The following is a 19,302-nucleotide window of genomic DNA, read 5'->3' on the forward strand; positions in this document are numbered from 1 at the left end:
GTGGAGGTGTAAATGGTAACGACACTGTATAGGAATAGACTGCAAGGTGTATTGCCATCAACTAATGTTAAACACACTGTTACTTTCTAATGTCACAAATTTTGATAGATACATAGCCTTATTCATACAAAACCCTGACTATATATAGAAGTACTAGGCATTAACACTAAACATGAAACGTTTGCCTATATCTAGAGATAAGGCCGATGCCAGTTTCCAATACCTATATTTCAAAGCTTCAACATTTAGCTTACAAGTTACAAACACATTGTACACCATCACACTCCAAATCTCCCTGGACAACAATTTAAAGGTCAATGTACCATTTTCATTTTATCTCTGATTGACATCGGAAATATCTTTCATTTAAAGCACGTCTTAACTTTAATGTCTGTTGTTATATAAATTATTTATTTTCATTTAATTTCGTTACATAGATAACCTTATGTAAGCCTATTTTTCATTTTATGTGGGCGAAATCTCTAGGGTATATTTCACAAGTTTTCGATAAGGTAAAATAAAACGACGTACCCTCCTAGATAACGTTGTTCGACACATTTATGGCGTTTCCGTTAATGTCGGGTTTCAATACAAACGTTTGAGCCATCAACAATTTATTGCAAGACGCCAATCACAACCTTTCCAATTAATAAATGCAAGAACCCCAGGAGATGGTATGCTCTATTTTAACCTACGTCATGGGATGAATGGTCTTCAACTATGCTCTGTAAAAGCTTTTATAGAACCCAAATATCAACTAATCTAGATTGTCACCGTTATCATATATAGTAGCCAACTTTCACATAAACTTTCCTTGAACACTATCAATCTTTTATTACTTTGGACAATTCAACTTAACCCAAAATTGATAATAAAATTAATCTTCGAGTACTTTTGATAATTTAAGCCGAACTCGATGACAGAACTGTGTAACTAGTCCCATACAAACTGTGAAACAAACTGGGGTAAAACCAATTCTTGTTTCAAGTAATTTCCTCACTCACTTTTATTTTTCATGGTGTTTTCCTGATATAGGAACCCAATAAATGTATAAATAGATTCATTTGAGTTATTATAATGATATATTTATTAAAAAGAAGAAGAGGAAATGACAAATATCCGACAATGTTTATCACAAACATTATCGAATAATGAAAAACGTAAACTGAGAGTTAAAGGAATTAATCACGATCCGACAAGTAGCCAGAGTTTATTAATATTTTGATGGTTATGGTCGTAATTTTTTTTTGTACAGACGTGCTCTTTCATGTTAACAAAAGTTAATTTCATCATATTATCGAAATTTTCATAACACTAGTAATCAAAACATAATATTATTTTGATTTTAATAAAAATGGAACTGAAGGTGGATAATAATGAAAACTACTGCACGAACACGTGACCTGCAAGCGTTCATATCATTGGTGTATGGAGGATTACACAGCTATAGCTAAACCAATATTACAGAAGGAACAACGCTGAGCAGTTCTCATTTATTACATGTGTACATGTATCGATTCTGCAAAACACAGAATATGGACGCCCTCTAGGGTTGTCAACTTGGATTTCCTGGCATCAAGGAAAGCTGGGATCCCCATCAATTGGCCTCTGTCTCATAAGCTAGACATATTTCTATAAAGTTTCATAGAAATCCATCAATAATTGTTTTCAGATATCCTAACAATAACAAAAACAGACAGGCAGCCATTCAGCCAGCCATCCAGCAAGACAGGCAGACAGACAGGCAAACAAACAAACAAACAAACAAACAAACAAACAAACAAACAAACAAACAAAAATAAACAGACAGACAGACAGACAGACAGACAGACAGACAGGGATGAGAACATAAACTTCGTCCAACTCTGGGGGTTACAAATATCTAACAATTACATTTCAGGTTGGTTTTCATGTTCAAGAATAACATTTCTACTTTTTCAACGATGGCGATTCTTACTGTATATCATTATTTTTCAGATAGTAACTGTATACGATCACAAATATTTCCAAGAGTTCAAGTGAAAAAAGTTGGATACCGTTTAAATGGTCACGTGACAAAGGTAGCAAGTGTTGGTACCCTTCTAAGCTGTGGTCACCGTTGCTATAGGAACCCAACATGTCACTCTGTCAATTACATCAAATCAATGGGTCTTTGCGAACTCAATGACAGTAACAATATTGAAGAATTACACATTGATACTACATCTATATATTTGGAGATTACAATAAAATTTGACGAGGTAAGTGTGAAGTTTATCCAGACAATGTATGTTTTATGTTACAATGACAATTAAACTATGATGAATTAGGCTAATAGTAATGTTCAAACCATGTGCTGTGTCTTATTTTAATTTGTTACTATTTTACAATGACATCAATCATATTTTATTTTCATTTGGATTCCAGACACAATTATAGCAATACTTTGATACAAGGTCCGTTTTGCCATGGTGTTAAAATGCTACACAACACACACAATCAATATAGTTATTGTGTTTGATATTGTGTGACTCTGGTCCACTCTTGAACAACATAAAACGTCACAAGATTTCTGCTGTGCTGCCCTTCAGGGTCGAGATAATAAACTGAGTTAGGGTTGTCCACGGAGTCTAAGATAGTAAACTGAGTTATATTAGGATTTCCTACAGGAGTCTGAACAGTAAACTGAGTTAGGGTTGCCTACAGGAGTCTAAGATAGTAAATTGAGTTAGGGTTGCCTACAGGAGTCTAAGATAGTAAACTGAGTTAGGGTTGCCTAAAGGGGTCTACATCTATAGTTATTTACGACGAGTTACTGGTAAGGCCTAACAAAAATATGTGGGATAGGTAGGTTTTTTTATTTTGATAATTTTTTTCATATGTGTGTGTCTAGTTCAGGTAGTTATGTTTTCCTTTATTTTCCATATGGTCTTTGAGTTATTGGTTTCTTCTCATCAGATGTACAACCATTACAGATTGGAAGAACAGTTTTATATTGTCTCTTTGAGTTGGTTGGTGTCAGTTGGTGCTATTTCTTGCGAGACTGGACAATTTTCGAGATTTTATTATTTTTTCTCGAATTCGTAAAATAACTTTAGGGTTGGCAGTGAAAAACTAAGTGGGGTCGGGTAACAGGAACCCAATTTATTTTTAGGCCTAACTAACGAGATAACAAAGTAACCTACTTCTTGTCTTTATTCCATTGGTAGATTCATCAGCATCTGTACAGCTGCAGTTTGGAATATTGATTAAATTTGTAACAAACATATTCGTAAATTGCCATAAAAGATATTCCCCATCTTTAATTTGTAATAAAATATCACTAATGCAATCTTTGTGAAAGGTTTTCAATAATTTGAAAGAAGTAAAGGTAATCATAATATGATGCTGATGTATTCCAAATTTCCAACCTCATTTCAGTCTATGAGACTGTATATGGGCAGCATTATTCTATATCCCCATATATATATATATATATATATATATATATATATATATATATATATATATATATATATATATATATATATATATATATATATATATATATATATATATATATATATATATATATATATATATATATATATAGTGGCTCTGCCACTGCGGTATGGAGCACTGTCTTAGCAGATTGATACTCACCGAGTTATATATATATATATATATATATATATATATATATATATATATATATATATATATATATATATATATAATATATATATATATATATATATATATATATATATATATATATATATATATATATATATATTTATATATATGGGCTTAGTTATTCTATACTACCATACATTGGCATCGTTATTCTATACCCCCATATATGGGCATTGTTATTCTATACCAACATATATGGACATCGTTATTCTATATCACCATATATGGACATCGTTATTCTATATCACCATATATGGACATTGTTAATATATATCACCATATATGGGCATCATTGCCACAGACGTGACATCGACAGCATACACAAATACCAGTCAATGTACGTCATTGCATGGTTGCATTCTCCTAACTGCCATGCTTAACCTCTCCTGCCTACCTGTTATGGTTGACCTCTCCTACCTGTTATACTTGACCTCTCTATCTGTTATACTTGATCTCCTCATTATTATGGTTGACCTCTCCTACCTGTTATACTTAACCTTTCCTACTTGTCGTGATTGACCTCTCAAACACTAGAAATGCGCACTTAACTTACAGTTTGTAAATGAAATATCAATAGTTATGAAGTAATTTGCATAGATTTAGACATTTTCGACGTTGACTTTGATTTTTCCAGGAAGAGTGTGAAGATAACCACTGTCTGAATGGAGGAAAATGTACAAAATCATGTGGTACAATATGTACTGGATTCCTACCCTATCAGTGTCAGTGTCCGGATAATTTCAAGGGTCTCCATTGTGATGACGGTAAGTAGATGAATATAAAGGTTACATCAATACATACAACACACAGTCAAGTCAAAAGTGTGCAACTAGACAAGTTTTGAAACTGTTATGGTAAAAATGACTGAAACATAATTGAAATGCTTCTCAATATTGTACACTATGAGATTAATTGAAACATCTAGAGGCAATTATTGTGTAGCTGTACACATAACACTGTAACAATACGTAATAAGCTGAAATTCGTATTTTATGTTACGAACCCTAAAATCAGAGTTCTTCCATTTACCAGAACACGTTGAATTTACACAAAAAAACACGTTATTTTGCACGGTGAAATGATGCATGGCGATCGCTGAAATTACAAAGAGTGTGACCTAGCGTACATTGAGTCTCGATATTTCAATATTTAATGAGCACTAACATATATAGGTATTGAGGCAAGGCAAATCACACTAATATGGCGCTGGTTTTGAAATGAAGGTTTCGATCTGGCTTTAAACCTGTCTACACTACGTAAGTATAAAAGGTCCCACTAATAGGTACAATCATAATGTCTAAATTGCAGCCTGTGCAGGTGTAAGTTATCTAAAAAGTACAATTTCTTAGTATGGATGGAAATTAATCGAGGTCTATTCTAACACCGACGGACGGCACTATGGTTATCGATCATTGTGTTCAGAAAATTCAAAGAAAAATGTTATAATCACTCAGCATATACCTGTTTTATACTCTGACATCAAAACATTTTTTTTTTATAATTTAACATAATATAGATTCTTTTCAAATCTTAAAAACGGTCAATTTACCATTAACATTATTATTGAATCTTGTTATAGAAGTCTATCCAATTCTTGAAGTTGCCAGGGGAAAACAAACCTACCAATTGTCAATTTTCGAGCACGGTGGCGATTCAAGTTTAGCTGTTGATGGTAGTTTTGTAACTACATTCCAGGCAATAGAGACTGGTACCTCTTGTGCCCATACAGCTCTAGGGTACGAGCCATGGTGGGCAGTTGATTTACAACAAAGCTATTCTATAAAACACGTGGTTTATACAAATAGAGGCGATTGTTGCTGTAAGTTCATATTGTTTCCTTCTATATGCCATGCTATCAAAACCTACATTATGTATTTTATTCAGTCGACTATAGTAATTTATTTAAAGCCCGGTAGTTGTACCCAAATTTTTATTTTTCATACTTTCAATTCTTATCCCTGACTCGACTTCTTTATGTTGCTGTACTCATTGACGAATGGGGCGATGACTTAGTGAATAAACATACAAATACCAGTCTACTATTTGGTGACAAACAAATATTTGGGATCTACACCGACCATTGACAATGGACAGAGTACTACCACGGCCAATATAATCTCGATGCCAGACTCGTGACTATCGTTTCTTAACATTTGTAAGGCGCATGAAGTGAAGGACTTAGTCCTCTTTTCTCGCGGCTAACAGCCGCTGGACATCCCGTTCGGCATACATGCAACGATTAGGGACGATAGACGAGAGTCTGGCAGTGAGACTATGGTCAATAGAGACATAGTATAGGTCTCTCAGAAGGGCTGAACTGTTCATAGAGTAGGTCTATCAGAAGAGCTGAACTGTTCATAGTGTAGGTCTATCAGAAGGGCTGAACTGTTCATAGTATAGGTCTATCAGAAGGGTTGAACTGTTCATAGTATAGGTCTATCAGAAGGGTTGAACTGTTCATAGAGTAGGTCTATCAGAAGAGCTGAACTGTTCATAGTATAGGTCTATCAGAAGGGCTGAACTGTTCATAGTATATGTCTATCAGAAGGGCTGAACTGTTCATAGTATAGGTCTATCAGAAGGGCTGAACTGTTCATAGAGTAGGTCTATCAGAAGGGTTGAACTGTTCATAGTATATGTCTATCAGAAGGGCTGAACTGTTCATAGTATAGGTCTATCAGAAGGGTTGAACTGTTCATAGTATAGGTCTATCAGAAGGGCAGAACTGTTCTTAGTATAGGTCTATCAGAAGGGCTGAATCGCTCCTCACAACCAAAACAGAGTGGTGTATATATATAACTAGAGACTGATTAACCCTACATTATCCTATCTCTAGCTGAACGCCTCATTGGCGGTGAGACAAGAATCGGTCATTCAACTAGCTTATCAGATAATATGGTATGTGGTCACCATATCAACAATGATGACGTCACTAACGGTTTGAATATCACCATCCAATGTGACAGTCATACATTTGGTCGTTATGTTAGCATAGAAATCATAGGAAGAACGGATCACCTGACTCTATGCGAAGTTCAGGTATTTGCAGATGTATCGGGTAAGTAAATAACAGGTATGCAACATATATGTCAATATCTTTATTATATATGTATGTATGTATGTATGTATGTATGTATGTATGTATGTATGTATGTATGTATGCATGCATGTATGCATGTATGCATGTATGCATGTATGTATGTATGTATGTATGTATGTATGTATGTATGTATGTATGTATGTATGTCTGTGTGCGTGCGTGCGTGCGTGCGTGTGTGTGTATGTATGTATGTATGTATGTATGTATGTATGTATGTATGTATGTATGTATGTATATGTACGTGTATGTGTACTTGTATGTGTATGTGTATGTGTCTCAGTCTGTCTGTGTCTGGTAAATCTACAAGAATATACTTCTAAATATTTAGAAAGTATACAATTCACGGTGTCATGATTATAAAAATTTCGCCATCCTGGGGTGACGGGATGGGTGGGTGGGAAGAAAGGGGTTATTGAAGCCATTGATAGGGTTGTGCAACATTCTGTTCACAATTTGTCTCACCTTTTGCTAGCATGTCATGCTCAGACAACACTAAAGAATGCTTGCACTGATTTCGATGTTCTGTGCCATGGCCCGTTTTTAGCTCTAGCCAAAAATGGAAACAAGTACTAAATACAAACTTTATAACACATAGCTGTGCCCAGTGTCTGTCAGAAGTGTCTTTGCACAGTTCCTCTATCATAGAGGGACTGTGGTGTATACGTCTTCCTTTTCACCGACAGAATGGCAAGTATTACTCAAAGGAGTAAGTAGAAGTGGAGTGAGTGTGTACAATATGTGGGTAAATAACATGGCAATTGGATGTGATGATGACAAAAATATCAACAGTGTTGAAAACTATAGAAGTAGCCGTGTCCACCAATGGGAGAATCTCAGCATAACACATGTAAGTATTTGAATATATGCATAACGCATGTATGTATTTGAATATGTATGAACACTCGTAACAAGTGTACAGATGGTTGATTCCATTAAATATGTAGGGATTCCATTATACCTGAAAGGGATTTCATGTTACCTGTAAGTTAAACCACTTTACATGTTTGCGAATCTTTAACATTTAGAATGTAAAACTGAATCAATTTGTAGATGAAGGTGAACTTATCGCATTTATATGTAAAGGTGAACACACTTTTATCTGCGCAAACATGTAACATGTATAAGTGAAACGTACGTGAACCAATAAGGTATGTAAATGAACCCATAACACGTGTAAGTGAAGTCAATATGTAAATGAAGAAACAAGTGAAAAAATGAAGTGAATGAACACATATCAACAGTACTTTAGTGTTCCCATAACACGTGTAAGTGAATATTAGAAACGTGCGAGTGTCTTTAATTTCAAAATTGACAGAAAGAAGAATGAATTGAATATCTGCGATTAGAATCCTAATTTAGCTTATATGTCAAACTCATGAATCCCCCCTCCCAAACATTTGGAGATTTCAACCTGGTTGTTTTTGTTTATATCAATCTAGGTTAAATTATCAGCATATAAACAAGGTCGTGAAGTTGTGACTGTTATCTTTGATGGTACTGGATCTACAATGACCAATTGGTTTAATCTGGACAGGGTATTAGAGTCAACCTGGCCGAATGACTTAAAATCTACTTCACCAAATGTCTTCTCAATTTATGGTCAAGCTGGGTAAGGAGTGTTTAAGGGAACGAACAGAATTTATGGCGGGGGGGGGGGCAGAGTAGAAAATATTTCGAGCAATTTTTTCACAGACCTTTCGCGCTCTAAAAATAACCCCCTCCCCTAAATTGAATCCAAGAAGCTAAATGCTATAGATAATTATTCCAATATTATATTGTAACCCTTAACCCTACACCAGTGGTGTACAATTGTAGGATATACTAGTAGACTACATTGAAAATCGACGTTTAGAGCTGCAGCTAGTCCTTAAGAGATTTTTTTATACAAATACAAATGAACTTTGCAAGAAATCTCACATTGAGTTCTTACCTATACTTGGAGATACTCAGCTAGTAAAGCTTTTCCCTTCGAATTCCATCTGTGGCAGGAGAAACGGCTTTACCATGATGGCTGCTGGTGGGGAGAGTGTGGTAGGATGTCCCTTTGTCACATGGTGAACGCCTTTTTGAAATAAGACCATGGAGGAGGCCATCTAGAGGCAATAAAGATCAATGAATATAAAACCGTACACATAATTTAAATCAATTACCCGATATACATCCATCGACACAGTTCTTTGTTGAGCTGTCTACCCATATTAACTACCTGTCCAACTTTCGTATTAATAGCAAGTATACACCTATACTATGATGTAACTTATACTATATATAGCAATTATACACCCATACTATGATATAACAATTATACACCCATACTATGATATTAGCAAGTAGACACCCACACTAATGATGTAACTTTTTTTCAGATCTAATTTTGAAAGACGGTTCTTCATGAGTCATTCTGATAATGGTTGCTATGGCGACAGTGGGTGGTTCGTCGTGTTAGAGAAAGGCAGTCCAACGCAATGTAGCTGGGAAGATCCGTCTGGACAGGTTCCTGTATTCCTATACAGTCAAACACTGTCATCGTCTGATTGGGACACTGGCAGTAAGAACGGATACATGTTGTATTCTATTTTACCTATTTTGTATATAATGGTCTCTTTATTTCGTAGTTCAAGGCCATCGGCCCAAATAACGTAACATTCAATATATACATAACAAAAACAGGAAAACATACATGCAGTCATAAGGACAATAATTACAGGATTATTCACTCTCATAAACTTCTTTGCGCAATGTCATAGCATGGAAAACATAAGCTGCTAACCTTTGAATGGTATCAGTGTTATCTGATAAAAGTAAATTAAGAAAGTATGCCTCACTTTTACCTATTTTATTACATTACATTGCATTATACCTGGTCTGTACATCAATTACACAAAAAGGGTAAACCTTTCGTTACAGAGGCCATATTAATAAGGAATGTGTATTTATTTTTCGATTTTTCATAAGGAAACATTTTACAGTGAGTGTTTTTCTACTCTAAAAAAATGAAAACTACATGTCATTGGACATTTGTAACATAATTATTGCAATGTGTAAAAAGTTTCTATATCACTTCCACTAGTACGTACAATAACAAAATGTACACATACGTGTAGTTCTTTGCAATTGATGACTTACAAACACAGGCTTGGACGCAGTTGTTTCACATTCAGACAAGGAGAGAGTCGTCGTAAAGTTGTGTTTTCCTTGAAATTACTATTTACAAATTCAAAAATAGATACCGATTTCTCAACAAGTCCAAATAAGAAAACTTGTGTGTAGTTGGTGTCATAAGTCGATTGAAGAAGACTTGATGTAAAGTCGCCATCTTGAATGATGCATTGTGGGAAATGTCGTAAACTTTGTTGTAAATATATCTGTTGTTGATCTATATCGTCGATTTTGTAAACTCAGGTGATCTAGTAAACCTAGCCTGATCTTTAAAGGATGGTCCCACTTTCCATCACACCAGAACTCTGATATAAATAACCAAAAAACATACATGTAATCTATATATCTGAGTTTGTGTGTTTGTTTTTTCTATTTCAGTTGTTGGAGAGGCTGAGGTATTGACCATATCTGTGATAGCAAACAAATAGACTTCATGACTATGCAGACTGTGCACATTATAGTGTTCATTAGTTGAGATAAATGGACTCGAATCGATTCAACTTTGAACCTGGAATCAATATATCTTTGTGTATGAATCTCGATTCAGGCATCATTATACCGGTCACTTGTGGTACCATGGTGATGTGATCAGTAATCTAATAGTCTGCTGACGAAAATCCCGGTTGCTATGTGTTCAGATTTTGAACAGTTTTGTAGCCTATAATGGCCGATAGACAGACAATGAGAGATGTTGTGTACAACAAGTATGTCCCCATTCTCACGACCCGGTGTAATTTGTATACATTCACAGAAGTGTGTTCCATCGTAGCCGCAAAGGGGCCTTGTGTTTTTTTACGAAAATACAACATCCTTGTAGCCATGGTTACAGTCAGCAGTAAGCGAAGTAATAAGTACAGTGTCATACAGGTTAGGCCGTTAAAACTTGCAATTGCCAGTTGTTGGCAATACACAAAGTTTAAACCACCACCTCTTCGTTATCTAGAAATTAAATTAAAGTTGACATTGATATAATTATGACAAGTGGTGCCACTGAGCTCTAACCATGATGTTTGACTATAAAAGCAATATATTTTCACCAATAACTACAAAAAAAAATCGAACAAGCCGACTTTCAGCCTACATTATTCGATGGCGCCACTATAAGAATCTATCAAAGAAGTTTCATTGAATATTGATTCTTTCTCGGGTCGAGATTGAAATTTGATAATTTTTGCTCATTGCTTAGTATCATGTTCATATTTTTTAAACAAATAAACTAGTTCATTCTATACTATCCGATATTTACTATGTAATTACTAGTATATTCAGCATTTCCGTTTTTAAAATAAAAGTTGATTGTGTTATACAACAAAATCTCTGTCTCTGTCTCGTTCTCCAGCTCTACGTCACTTCTATGTCGCTGTCTGTCTGTCTGTCTGTCTGTCTGTCTGTCTGTCTGTCTCTGTCTGTCTCTGTCTCTGTCTCTGTCTCTGTCTCTCTCTCTCTCTCTCTCTCTCTCTCTCTCTCTCTATCTCTCCCTCTTTCTCTTTCTCTCTCCCAAAAGTGTACACTTCATTTACCTACCATACATTTAATTATGAGGCAGTCAATAGCCAAGCGAATGTGTACGTGTCTGCCAAAACATATCTGAATAAGTTAAAGTTAGGAAATATAGCCATACAATTGTATAATAATGTGTTGACTCAAGTAAAATTTGGTAGTGTGTAATACCGGTACCGTACATCTCTGAAGTGGAGAGGGGAGGGGGTATTGTATAATTACACATTAAAATATGTGTAGCGGGGGAGGGGGGGGGGGCTACGAAAATTCTTGGGTTCCGTTCGTGGATTGGGGGGGGGGGACATGATATTTTTTAAGAGCGCGGAGGGGCTGCAAAAAATCTTTTGACTAAATAATTTCTCCCCAGGACCCCCCTGCCGTGAATTCTGACCCCCAGCTTTAAAAATTCCAAAGGCAATATTATTTCCCACTACTACCACGAGAGTTTTCACTGTGTGTAACTTCTTTTTACAGTATATATGCCTTTACACTCTTTGTATTTAAATGTTCAGTTGGAGGAATTGTGCCGTCCTATGATATCTTTCCCTTACGAGCGGACAAAAACATCAATATCACATGTATGGATAATTTATTATATTCTCAAGCATAACTCAAGTGTATGTGCCACAGTCCCGTCTCCGCGGTTTTTTGATAGCAGGGACCATAGGGGCGTGTAATATTTCATAGATTGCTGCTTTCCATGTTTACAGACTAAATATAACAACCATTTGACTATATATTCCTACCTGTAAGGTATTTCTACTAGTATAGAAATTGATACATTTGTAGCAGCAGGATTCGTACGATATCTTGGTAAGAAAACGGCAATCTAAGCAATAACACGTGCCCCTGTGGCAGGACCCCTATTTGAACTGTTGTGTTGCGTGTGATATTGTTATACGTGAACTTCCGCTTTTCCCGTCATGCTGTGCAAAGGTCGTCGTGTCGCCACACTGAGATTTGGTGCTTCAACAACTATTCATATCTGAACTAATAATACTTCGCATAAAAATACAAGCAAAATGTCCGAAGAGCTTATATGGGCAGTGAAAAATGGCGACCTTGAAGCTATCAAAGCTAAATTGTCGGTACCGGTAAGTAACTAGCATAGGCAGTGCACAGTGAACGTTCCCGTTATATTCTGTGAACAAGTCAGTAGAACTGACGAGTGCTAGATAGATGATAGATCGCTTACATGACGCATGATGATTCAAACCAAAAAGAATGCGGGAGGAAAGATTTTACTGTCATAAAACATACCTTAGAAAATCCACCTTTTAATGGCCTACTTGCACACTGTAACATTGCACATTCCTTGGTCATGTCATGCATGTTCCGTATTCGTCCGCCGTAGCGCTAGAGTGTCATGGGGCAATTTATTCCGGTCAACCACTGCACCAGGAAGTGAAGTGTACACTACACGTACTTCTTTTAAATGTAATATTTTAGTGGCGTTTTCATCATTATGACATTAATATTAATGTAAATTATCAAAGTTGAACCCTTGTGACTATTCTTACGGTTTCGTGTGACTTTAAGTAGCTAATTTGGGCAAGTCTTCGAGCAACACAATTTGTACACGAACATAGGCGTATTGTAATTTGTAGTAGGCGTGGTCGTCTTGTTACTCTCTACACTCGGAATGGAGAACGTAGTTTAGCTGAGTGAGATATTGATCAAGTACAGGCTATAGCTATATCTACATTCAACCTTACAAAACCATATCTTGTGCATTAGTTTTATGGGTGTATTACCTAGTCCCGTTGCAATGTGAACTGTGAATATATTGCACTATAAACTAGTATCAGACTCATTACTTCATCTGTGGGAGGTACGTATCACATGTTACGAGGAACAAGTTCAGTAGAGTTTCGCTTCCAATTCCAGAAGCTCCTCATTATAAAATTTACATCAAGACTTGTTTCCTCTTACGTGAACTTTAGAATCATTGTTCATAGTATAGTATAGTGTGGTGTGTTGTGTTGTAGTGTGGTGTGGTGTGGTGTGGTGTGGTGTAGTGTAGTGTAGTGTAGTGTAGTGTAGTGTAATGTAGTGTAGTGTAGTGTAGTGTAGTGTAGTGTAATGTAGTGTAGTGTAGTGTTGCATACTGTAGTTTAGTTTAGTGTATTCATTGTGGTGTGGTGTGTAATGTGTAGTATAGTTTAATGTAGTGTTTATAGTGTGTACTGTGGTGTAGAGTTGAATAGTTTAGAGTAGTGAAGAGTAGTGTAGTGTGGGGTATAGTGTAGTATTTAGTGTATTGTTAGTGTATTGTATGGTAGTGTGGTATATACATTTGTAGTGTAGTGTAGTCTATAGTATGGGAGTGTGGAGTAGTGTAGTGTATAGTCTAGTGTAATGTGATATAGTGTAGTGTAGTGTATACATGTAGTATGGAAGTATGTTATGTAGTGTAGTGTAGCATATATAGTATAGTGTAGTGTAGTGTAGTGTATTGTATTGTATTGTATTGTATTGTAGTGTAGTGTAGTGTAGTGTAGTGTAGTGTAGTGTAGTGTAGTGTAGTGTAGTGTAGTGTATGGTATACAAAAAAAAGTCAAGATGACTGTTGACTATCTTTGTAACACTAACAGTTGCTATAGTGCAATCATTTGGTTCATTACATATGTAACCCACAATCAACTACAAGATCAGTGTTTCACAGTGTGACTAAAACTCCCACAACCAATCAGGATTAGCTAAATTCAAGAGACAATGAATTGCTGCATAAATAAACTATCTATGGCTAGTTGACTATGACAGAACCCCATGACACGTGAGTACAAGTGTGGAATACTCGGGGTATCGGCATGAGTGCTTACAGTTTTCTTTGTGCCCATATGCTCATGAAAGTTCAGCAGAAAACACAAACGTGTGCAAATACACTGGAACTCACATGGCATGGGGTTCTGTTACTATTACATGTTTATCTGAAATGGCAAATTTCCATAAAAATCATACAGCGATCATGCGGTTTCATGTGTAGCAAAGGATCATATCCTCATTTGCATATCATTTGTATGCAGATATGCAACAATGTTTTCAGTATTGCACTACAGTGAAAATACCACTAGTATGCACACACACACCAGTGTAAGTAATCTCTGGTACATATGTAATAATATCACTAGTATGCACACACACACCAGTGTAAGTAATCTCTGGTACATATGTAATAATACCACTAGTATGCACACACACCAGTGTAAGTAATCTCTGGTACATATGTAATAATACCACTAGTATGCACACACACCAGTGTAAGTAATCTCTGGTACATATGTAATAATATCACTAGTATGCACACACACACCAGTGCACGTAATCTCTGGTACATATGTAATATTACCACTAGTATGCACACACACACACACACACACACACACACACACACAGTGTAAGTAATCTCTGGTACATATGTAATAATACCACTAGTATGCACACACACACACACACCAGTGCACGTAATCTCTGGTACATATGTAACTTAAACAATACCACTAGTATGCACACACACCCCAGTGCAAGTAATCTCTGGTACATATGTAATAATACCACTAGTATGCACACACACCCCAGTACAAATAATCTCTGGTATATATATAATACCACTAGTATGCATACACATCAGTGCAAGTAATCTCTGGTACATATGTAATAATACGCACACACACCCCAGTACAAATAATCTTTGGTACATATGTAATAATACCACTAGTATGCACACACACACCAGTACAAATAATCTCTGGTACATATGTAACAATACCACTAGTATGCACACACACCCCAGTGCAAATAATCTCTGGTACATATATAATAATTGTTAATATTGACTGTTGTTTTATGAATAATTACAGGGTGTTGATGTAAATAAAGAAATTCTTAACGGTCGTGCTGCACTTCATCACGCTGCGGATTATGGCCAGTCAGAAGCAATAGAGTACTTATTATCTAAAGGGGCTGATATTAATGTAAGTTGTTATCAATTTCACCGGAGATTTATCTCTTACATATAAACAATGTTTGCTCAGTTCAACTGAAGACAATATATTTTACAGAAACCTATAATACAATTAGATGTTATTCCCCAATAGTTTTCTTTGTTCTGCCAAGGAAAATACAAGTGATCTAAAGGACCTTTGTCACTATGAGTAGCTAGATGAGTAGTGAGAGATATATATATATGTGTGTGTAATATATATGTAATATATGTAATATACATATATGTAATATACATGTAAAAAAAATTTGGGGAAAGTAGTGGCAATTTTGAGTGTCTTGACTCGTAATTTCGAACACAGCAGAACCAATGACGTAGACATGTGTCGTTGTGACATAGGCACGCATTGTCATGACATAGTCGACCAGAGTATTTTATTATTATTATTACTATTCTTTATTTCAGGCCAGCGGCCCATACAAATAAAAAGAAAGAAAGAGAAAACACTAAAATGCAACACTGAAGTGAAAACCTCCCATAAATTAAAGTCTAAAAAGTACAAAGAGCACTAGTAAAGAATCGACGTAAAGTGTTTCCAAAAGTTAGAATGGAAATAGGAATCAGAAAGTACACAACTGTAAATAACAGTATTCTTGCCGTCCGTTAAACGTTTACAAAATGTAAATAACAACTTACGTTGCAATGAAGTATATATTCCATATTTTTTGTTTAACTTGACCCATGCATAGTATAATAACATTAATCAGTTTGGTTTTATTTTGTAACTGTCGCTTGGTTTTTCTTTATGTATTTATAGAGACTGGATAAACATGGGATTACTGCACTCTTGGCAGCAATATATGAAAATCATACAGAATGTGTTAAATTGTTACTTGACAAGGTGAGATCTCTCCTCATACTTATAAACTATTATAACTGATACCTCATTTCTAACTCCTTAAATTAGGCCTCAGACCCCCACCTCCACCTCAACCCCCTTCTAACTTAATTGACCAAAATTGATAATTATTTCAGACAGTACAATTAATTTCATGTCAATATGTAGTACTATAAATACTAGGCATGTATATAGTGAGAGCAAGACTCTTATTGAAACTTGAATTGGTGTCAATAGTTGACAACAACGAAAGTATAAACAGTACAAAGTATTTGAACAACATGTGGTTATACAGCTATGATGATGTTGACTATGACCATCATTGATGTCAGTCAAACAACCACCACAACAACCACCACCACCACAGCAACAGCAACAGCAGCAGCAACAACAACAACAACAACAACAACAACAACAACAACACCAACACCACCAACACCAACAATCGTTTTCAGAAATGATGTGGTAAAAGGTTCATTGTTGAATAAAAATCTAAGGTCTAACATCAGGAGGCATCTATGGATCTATAATTAATCTATGGATCTATAATTAATCTATGGATCTATAATTAATCTATGGATCTATGATACTTACAAACAATTTGTTGTATTTTCCAGGGAGCATCAAAAGACCTGAAAGCACCTGATGGAAGTTCATATTTAGAGTGTGCTGAAAGTGATGACATCAAGTGTCTGTTAAAGTGAACAGTTTTTACATTTTCCCTTTTCTCTATTATTACATTGCTTTTACTCGGACATTGAAGGGCAAAGTATGTTTACACAGCAAGGATTCAGATGTGTGTTTTCTGACTAGATACAAAATCCTGTACAGCAAGTATAAAATACTGTCACATGCCACAAATGTAGTCTGTAAGGTACGCCGTGACGGGGCGCCCTCAACCATCGGCCAACCCCTAACAGAGGAGGCCGGTGAGGGAGAAACGTCACGACGTATCTTACAGACTAGCCACAAATGATGATCATTTGGTAATCTTAGGTATACACTCTTTAAAAAACAAAGGATACATTTAAATAAATATGTACGTACCCACACACACACACACACACACCCACACACACACACACACACACACACACACAGAGTTTTTGCAGGTAATTTTACATTTAGTAGTGTTAAAACAGGGATTCTGTCAACTACATGTAGTTTAAACTCTCCTGTCTATAAAATCAGTGGGATTTATGCTACAAAATGAAACGTAGAGCAACATAAAGCCATTACAAGGTTCCCTGTGATTGGATTGGAAAGTATAGGTAACTATTTTCCACCAATCAGAGTGAACCTGATACTTATGCAGCTCTGCAGAATGTTGAAAGGCACACTGTCCAACACACATGACCAAGACTATGTATATTAAATGTGAAATGAGTTTGTCAACTGTTTTGGACCACCAGAACATGTATATCATTGACAAAAAAACCTGAGCAAGATAAATGAAAGATATGCTATCCTTCAATGTTGGAGTAAAGTCATTGTAACCGAGTGAGCTGCAAGCCAGTACATATATACAGTATGTACAATACGTAGACACTCTCCTGGTGTTGAGAATAGTGCAATTTTAGGCAAAGATAGATGTGAAATGATACAAGGGGACAGGAAGCAGTCTTTGTACAAGGGATCATTTTATGTATCACTCAAGTTTGCTTTTGCATAAAAATTTCAATATTTTTCACAACTTTCTATAACTTTATGAGTACATGTGTATATACATTGTTAACGTTCAGTGTGTCTCAGAAGAAAAGCTTAGACGTCTTAAGTTTCAAAGTACTTGAATACTTCGCACAACAAATGTGTACAGAGTTGGATTCACTAAGAAACAGTTTTACTTGGGTGTCTGTATTTTGTCAAGTAATGGTTGGCTTTCTATTCTAAAAAAATTGTGAAAAATTGAATTTTTTTAGTGCAGACTTTGATCATGGAAACCATTGTTATTTTTGGGGTTTGCTGTCAAATAATTTATTTGAAATTTAGACACTTTTCAAAGCACTTAAAGAAAGGAACTTTGAGTTTATTACAGACAAGTCAGGCATTTTAGTGAATTGTAAAGGGACAGTAGCAATTACCATTGCTTTCAACATGTCGTAGGCCGTTATCAGAAAGACAAAAGATTGTATAAATTGACCACTGGGGGCGCTATGTAGGCCACGGATAATACGTGGACTAGACTAGTGTACGTGTAAAATTATAAATTGATCTGTATTTGTTGCTAAGTCATAACATTGATTTGTATTTGTTGCTAAGTGATATCTCTGACTACACCCTGCATCGTTTTAAATAGATAAGTTGTGTGAACATTTGCATTAAGTCTTTCATAGTCACCATACTTGGGTTCATGTATGGATACACAAATTTCATGTGACTAGAGATAACGGAGTGATAACAGGACACTAATATGCAACATTCTTGTCAATTTCCTTTTTATCATATGTAAGTCCCTTATTTGTTATTCAGTAGTCTAATCTTTCCAGTGTACACCTCTCTGTATGGGTAATTATCAAATGAAATCATGCTAGAAAATATCACTATATAATGAGGCAAGTGAATGAACAGTATTTTTTGTAGGCACAGATTGGCACACAAATAACTTTTTCATTTTTGAAAGGAAAATTATGGCTAGTGATGACTAAAGTGGTCACAATAAATAGAACATTAATTGTTCTGATGGAAAATAAAATCTTATGCACATATTGATGTTGTTTAGTAATTCTTTAACCCCTCCCAGTACCACACATCACATGGCAACAGGATTTTATAAAATAAATCAAAAAGTTAAAGTGGCCATTTGGATGAGGATTGGATGTTTATTTCGGATTTTTAATTTACAAAACAGTTTTATCGTGGCTTTCTATTTGAGAAATCAATGTCAAATAACATAGACATAAGTCTGTGTTTGTAACTCAAATCAGTGCAAAAAGCTCTAAAAGTGTACGTATAATAAGACATTTTACATATTTATCAATCTTCTGCAATTTATTGAGTTACAACCAAATATGTTGGTTCATATTGATTTCTTAAGTACGAAGCCATGAT

General features: G+C 35.5%; 2 protein-coding genes across 2 annotated transcripts; both read left to right on the forward strand.

The window, feature by feature from the left end:
- The first annotated feature begins 6,549 nt into the window (after positions 1-6,549).
- LOC144448190 (uncharacterized) lies at positions 6,550-10,341 on the forward strand. Its single transcript, XM_078138343.1, has 5 exons — positions 6,550-6,712; positions 7,438-7,601; positions 8,194-8,363; positions 9,121-9,302; positions 10,292-10,341. The coding sequence occupies exons 1-5, from the start codon at positions 6,550-6,552 to the stop codon at positions 10,339-10,341; spliced, it is 729 nt and encodes a 242-aa protein (XP_077994469.1).
- A 2,009-nt stretch (positions 10,342-12,350) lies between these two features.
- LOC144448294 (myotrophin-like) lies at positions 12,351-17,328 on the forward strand. Its single transcript, XM_078138484.1, has 4 exons — positions 12,351-12,507; positions 15,274-15,387; positions 16,174-16,257; positions 16,872-17,328. The coding sequence occupies exons 1-4, from the start codon at positions 12,436-12,438 to the stop codon at positions 16,956-16,958; spliced, it is 357 nt and encodes a 118-aa protein (XP_077994610.1). The 5' UTR covers positions 12,351-12,435; the 3' UTR covers positions 16,959-17,328.
- The last annotated feature ends 1,974 nt before the right edge of the window (positions 17,329-19,302 follow it).

The sequence above is a fragment of the Glandiceps talaboti genome, chromosome 17 (genome assembly GCF_964340395.1).
Source record: "Glandiceps talaboti chromosome 17, keGlaTala1.1, whole genome shotgun sequence".
NCBI lineage: Eukaryota > Metazoa > Hemichordata > Enteropneusta > Spengelidae > Glandiceps > Glandiceps talaboti.

What these genes read in the sequence shown, in the direction of transcription:
- LOC144448190 (XM_078138343.1), top strand. Translation starts at nt 6,550, where the DNA reads ATGGTATGTGGTCACCATATCAACAATGATGACGTCACTAACGGTTTG. An exon ending in AGAATCTCAGCATAACACAT is followed by an intron (nt 7,602 to 8,193) that starts GTAAGTATTTGA and finishes ATATCAATCTAG; the next exon opens with GTTAAATTATCAGCATATAA. An exon ending in TCAATTTATGGTCAAGCTGG is followed by an intron (nt 8,364 to 9,120) that starts GTAAGGAGTGTT and finishes ACTTTTTTTCAG; the next exon opens with ATCTAATTTTGAAAGACGGT.
- LOC144448294 (XM_078138484.1), top strand. Translation starts at nt 12,436, where the DNA reads ATGTCCGAAGAGCTTATATGGGCAGTGAAAAATGGCGACCTTGAAGCT. An exon ending in AAGCTAAATTGTCGGTACCG is followed by an intron (nt 12,508 to 15,273) that starts GTAAGTAACTAG and finishes GAATAATTACAG; the next exon opens with GGTGTTGATGTAAATAAAGA. An exon ending in CTAAAGGGGCTGATATTAAT is followed by an intron (nt 15,388 to 16,173) that starts GTAAGTTGTTAT and finishes ATGTATTTATAG; the next exon opens with AGACTGGATAAACATGGGAT.